We start from the raw sequence: 5,961 nt of genomic DNA, 5'->3' as shown, positions 1-5,961 counted from the left end.
ACCGACATGGCGGGGAGCGACTGGGCCCGTGAGCCATGGCCGCTGGGCCTGCGCGTCCGGAGCCTGTGCTCCGCAACGGGAGAGGCCACAGCAGCGAGAGGCCCGCGTAACGCAAAAAAAAAGAAAAAAAAAAAAAGAAAAGAGATGGATCAGATGTATACTTGATGATGCGAATGAATCTTCAGAAAATATGGTATAAAGTGAAAGAGAAACATTGATATGGGTGACAAAACAGCATTTATGTAATTTAAAATACATGTGCACACACACAAATCCACTTTTTTCATGAATATATACGAAAAAAGAATATGTGTTAAAATTTCAGAATGGCTGCCATGGGTTTGAGGAATTGGGATTAAGAAACAGTGGGGGAAAAAGGACAGATAAATAAAATTAAGGGGAGCTTTGCAGGAAGCAATGATGACCCTGTGGAGTGAACTAAGGGGTATGATTAACACCCATATTCCCAGCATGGGAGTTCAACAACAGACCAAACCAAACCCAACCCAACCCAAACTGGTCTCAACGTTGTGTGCATAGGCATGAAATGGGAAGCTTGATAAGAAAGCAGATTCCCAGGCCCTGGTCTCCAGCTGTTCTGACTCCACAGGCCACCGAGGGTTAGTGGCCCACAGGCTGAGAACATTGCCTCTGTCACAGGCCAGATTTTTGTGATGGTAAAGAGAATGAATTGTATTTCATCAGCTAAGCAATTTAGTTTAGTTTCACAAAAAAACAGGTGACTGATTTTTTTACTGTGTGCATTTCCCCAAAATCTACAACTAAATTTCAAGAATTTAAGTACAAGTTTATGTATTAATAATTGAATATCTGGGTACTGTTTAAATATTCCCAGATCAAGGTAGGGTCAGTGATCCTACAAATCACATCTACTCAGGCTACATTTTCTTATAATTTCTCGCCATTTCTGTTATGTTTCCAACTTGTCTTAAATTTGCACATTTCAATGGATTCTTAACATCCCATAATGTAGATTCAACCACAGAGACAGTATAAAATCAAGAAATGCTGTAGAAAGGACTAGGTTATTCCACAGATTTATTCTCAGAAAACAGATAGGAAAGATGGGGAAGAGGTGCAGAGGAGGGTGGCTTTTTCTTATCACACAGGCTGACTTTCCAGGTCTCATTTTTCCACTCTAATCTCACTTAGGTCTCAGACTCTGGCCAGTGTTTGTTTCATCAATTTATTTGGAATTGGTTATAATGCAACACTGCCTTACATTTTCCTGGAAAGAAACTAAAGTAATTGAAGTACTCTAGAGAAAAAAGCATTTTGTAATCCAGATCATGTAAATTGCATCCTTCATCCTGAAATTGATGGAGCTGGTGCAGAGGCTACTCTATAAGAAGTCTGAGCATCTGTGGGGAAGACTCATTTCACTGTTTGAAAATGTAAAACAAAACAACTAAAACAAGCCAGAAATACGGCACCCCAAAAGAAACAGCATACAGAGAAACCAGGGAGAAACAAAGGCAGTTAATCCTTGAGCCTGGAGGGCCCGGTAGCCCTCCTCTTCTGAGGAAGAGCACAGCTTGACGTTCTCCAAACAAAAAGGCAGGACCAAGAGAGCTATTAAGAAGACTGAGCTCTCCATCCACAGTATGCTTCTAAAAGTCTCCACATATCAATGCATTTCAATAGCTGGGCTGAGAAGGACTTTTAAGATCTAGACAGGGAGATAAAAGAGGTTATCTTGCGCACTACACCCATCCAGGTCAAAATCAAATGTAAACGTCAGGTGTTTTACTGCGATTACTCGACGGGTTTTGTTTGCTTGGATTCATTTCACTGAAAATTGCTTCTGCCACTATTATTATCTATTTCAGAAGTTCTGCTGATTCCAGAATGTCAAGTGGCTTCCTTAGGTCTCCATAAACTCACACGTATACGATCTGGGAGAGGACTGACTCCTCTCCAGCTCTAGATATAGACTTGCAGGACCCTGGACATAGCTGTATTTCCTTTAAAAGAGGTTAATTAGGTCCCAGAGGTACCTGGATGTTTCCTGAAACTTTAATTGGTCATTTCTTAGCTACCAATTCATTACATCATGATTATTTTCACGGGGCTGGTTCTGCAACGCAGTCCAGCTCTCAACCCTTCCAAGCCTTCCTGTAAACACTCTGATCTGGGGTGGCTGGGGAAGCGTTCGTGTCCGTCTGTGCTGACCATTCCCCCGCTGCTGTGTGACTGCACAATGGCCAGGGCTAGTGGTTTCATCTGACCGGGCATGCCACGTGGCAGCTTTCTGTCTGGCGCCGCGGGAAAGGCCAAGGGTAGCTACCTTGAGCTTTTTGATCTGGAGCGCGATGGGCTGGATATCAGTGCTGCGCTGCAGGCGCTGAAGCTGTTCCAGGTCCTCCTCCGTCTCCTGCAGCCAGGTGAGAACGCGGTTCAGGTCCGAGTGAAACTGCTGCCACCTCTGGGGATTCTGTTTCATCCTCATCTCCTTGCTCAGGGCCTGCGCCTGGAGGAGCTCCCAGCGGTCAATCACACCTGGCAAGACAGCACACGCACAGGATGGCGACGGATCGTCCTCCACGGGGAACGGTTAGGAAATGTGTGAAACCTACATGGGTGGCTAACTTTAAAGCAGCAACAGAGGGCTTCCCTGGTGGCGCCGTGGTTGAGAGTCCGCCTGCCGATGCAGGGGACGCGGGTTCGCGCCCCGGTCCGGGAGGATCCCACGTGCCGCGGAGCGGCTGGGCCCGTGAACCATGGCCGCTGAGCCTGCGCGTCCGGAGCCTGTGCTCCACAACGGGAGAGGCCACAGCAGTGAGAGGCCCGCGTAACGCAAAAAAAAAAAACCAAAAACCAGCAACAGAAAGAAAGTAATGCCTCTGGGCATTTCTGTTGTTGTCAGCTGTAAAGAACAGTATGGTGGCTGTGTTTTTCCCATCTACATTTTTAATGATAATGGAGAAAAGGTATTAACTACATAAGATTTAACACTGTAAGGGGCTTTATGAAGTAGTAAGCATGAAAGTGGGTGAAGATAACATTCAACTCTTGGTTTCCTTCTGCAGGAAAGCTCTGAGAGTGTACAGAGCACACACAGAAGATTCCTGACTAGTGATTAGAGACGGTCGGTGCCTTAAAATACATGGGACATGGGAAAAAAACCACTGTGATTATTTTCACCTCCCCCTCTGTCCCCAGAGATCATTGTAACACGGAGGAAAGTCCTCAGGATAGACCAGTGTAGAGTGAGGTCAGTGGCACAGTGGAATTCGGGGGCAACGAGGTGCTTCGAGATCTTCTATTTCGCTCTGTCTTGAATTGAGCACAACCCACTCACCAGCTGTCTGGGTTTCGGTGCTATTCAGGTTAACAAAGCCAGGAAAATGCTCCTCTTCCTCCGTCAGTTTGTGTTCCAGTCTTTTCACTGAGTCTATACTGCCGCTGCATTCACCCAGCAGTTTCATCTGTTTAGATACAGAAAAGAGGCCCCCCGTCACAAAATACTCAAATTGTCATGAGTGCAAGAACTCCCAGAGAAAATATCTTTGGAGTTCCTCAAAAAGGGCAGTAGCTGTGTGCTACTTCTCTATAAAGAGTAAGCCGCTCTGCTGAAAACAAAAAAGTCAAGTTCAAAAACATGCTTCTTCAACATGTGACACATTCATATTTACAGAAAGCAATGCCTTGAAGATATACTTGGCACATGTGGTTTTGCTTAAGTCTTCAAAATTTCTTTTAAAATTTATGAAACAAAACAGACTAAACCGATCTGGGATTTAACACTCAGAGCCCCCAAGCTGGCAATACAATGTATAGTTTTTGGCAAGCTGCTCCCTTTTTCTTAAACTGAAGGGTGGGAAGAGTAGTATTACCACAAATCTCAAAGGAACATTTATTTGTATTAAATAATTAAAATACTTAAAAGAATAAAACAATATTAAAGCCAGCTGTTTCATGAGAAAATTTAAGCAATGGTTAATAGATACTAAGGGAATAAATTCTAACATCAAAAGAAGAGCTTTCCAACTCCGTGTTTAATATCATGCACAGTATTCAAAGATTAAAAGAACAAATCATTTCAAGACACTCCTGCTCTACTGATCAGAACGTTTTCTTTCAAAGCCTTTAACAAATTACATTGCTATTAAGTTACTTTGATTGCTTTTGCTTGGTGTTAAGTATAACCTCAGTGATGTCAGCATGCTCATTGTGAAATTATTTTTTTAAAAAAGAGGTTTCACTATGATAGAAGTCAGTATAATAGGCCAAACTGGACGGGAAGTAAGCTCATGATTAATTAGTCTTCTGTGATTGTGAGGATATTAACGTTAGCATATATAACTAGAATGGTTCTCTCTCCTGGTTTCACAAAGCAGTACGTGGGTGTTGTCATTAGGCTTAGGGAAATTAATTTTTCTTTCCTTTTACAAAGCGGTCTTTTGGGTATGAAAAGAAATGATATGAGGCATAGAAGAGGTTTACTTTCAAATCCTCTTGCATAAGTATGTGTAGGAAAACAGGTAATTCTCTGAGAAAAGTTATTTGGTCAGTAACCTAAGCAGAGCACATGAAGTTATTACTTTACAAAAAGCTTCGAAAATGGAACTGGTAATACACACAATCTCTTGCCATCTTTTCCCCAAATCTCTCTTGTTAGTCAGAACTGTTTTCTCCAGAATGAGCATACAAATAACAGAGCATTAAAAAAAGTCCCAAGATCATCAAGTGAATCAAGACACCTAGGAAAAGAACTAAAACAATTCCGTGTTAGTAATCTACCAGCTAAAAGCTGCTGCTCCAAGGATATCCTTGGTCAGAAAATCATTAGCTGAATTTGGAAAAATGCCTAATCACTTTCCAGAGCCAAAGCATTTTGTTGCTTTCAATTAAATGGATTTCACTCAGTTCTCCCTGTAAAGGACCAGGCTGGTCATTAGGGTAGATCAGTGGGTTTGAGCACAGACCAGTTTTGCTCAAAAGGTAATCTACTAACAGGGATTTGTTTTGCACACACATGAGTTCTAGGGCAGCTTGGTGCATGGAGAGCTGACACAACCCTCGTGCCACAGATGGACTGTTCTTTGTCACACGATTGTGATTACCAGGTATGTGTCAGGATCAGGTGGGTCCGGATACTCACATAGCCTCTGTAGCTGGAGTCTAGCTCTGGTCCTGTGGGAGTTTTGCTGTGGATGATATTCTCCATTTGCTGCATCTGAAAGTGGCTGTCATCCAGGGCTTTGCCCAGTTGTTGGATCTGTGACTCCAAGGTGCTAGGATCCCCTGCAGTGTCGACCATAAGAATCTTTACAAGCTTGACATTCAAGGAGATGGTTAAGAAATTCTACAGCTAAGGCAGTAGAGAGGTAGTATGTGTGTGGGAAAAGTCATAAAGCACATTTAGTACCGACATGTTGGTGGGTTAGGAGTTCGAATTACCAGACCAATGAATGTGCTTGAGCAAGAGTCCACGAAGACTGGGTGTTGCAAAAGGGGCCTGCGGTTCTGCTCTCGCTTCCGGCTCATCCCCTGAAAACTGCGTGTTGTGAGCTTTCTAAAGACCTCAGGTGGCGGCGTCTGCTCCCCGGTGACTAGGAGGCAGTCACTTATCCAACAGAAAAAGACACACCCTCTAACTTTCCTTTCTGCATCTCCGTAGAAGATAGTGCCTCTGAAGTCCCAGCTGGCTGCATCATTCACTTAAGGTGGGACTTCAAGTGAACCAAGAAAAGACTAGCTCAGGAGGGGTATGTGTGGAGGTACCAAACTAGCAATGGCTTGCTTTTGTTTCAAACCTGAAACAAAGTCAGAACAAAGCTAAGATTTTACCATTTCCATCCAGGTATGTTCTCACTCACAGCTTAGAACTTCTAGCTCATCTCCTTTGAGAGATGTGACATCCTTTTGCAAAATTATTGGGTGTGTGTGTGTGTGTGTGTGTGTGTGTGTGTGTGTGTGTGTGTGTGTGTGTGTGTG

At 43.5% G+C, this 5,961-nt stretch overlaps 1 protein-coding gene across 4 annotated transcripts in view; it reads right to left on the bottom strand.

Moving 5' to 3' along the window:
• SYNE1 (spectrin repeat containing nuclear envelope protein 1) overlaps positions 1 to 5,961 on the bottom strand; it is a 482,398-nt gene that overhangs the window by 15,127 nt on the left and 461,310 nt on the right. For all 4 annotated transcript variants that reach the window (XM_028494818.2, XM_028494816.1, XM_024122567.1 and 1 more), the window contains 3 exons: positions 5,126 to 5,268; positions 3,323 to 3,449; positions 2,309 to 2,520 (listed from right to left, as the gene is read on the bottom strand). In XM_028494818.2, coding sequence (XP_028350619.1) covers positions 2,309 to 2,520; positions 3,323 to 3,449; positions 5,126 to 5,268 — 482 coding nt within the window. The remainder of the gene's footprint in view (positions 1 to 2,308; positions 2,521 to 3,322; positions 3,450 to 5,125; positions 5,269 to 5,961) is intronic.

Source organism: Physeter macrocephalus, chromosome 10 (genome assembly GCF_002837175.3).
Source record: "Physeter macrocephalus isolate SW-GA chromosome 10, ASM283717v5, whole genome shotgun sequence".
Lineage (NCBI taxonomy): Eukaryota > Metazoa > Chordata > Mammalia > Artiodactyla > Physeteridae > Physeter > Physeter macrocephalus.
The sequence above is the reverse complement of the archived record's forward strand: the minus strand, read 5'-3'. Positions and strand labels throughout refer to the sequence as shown.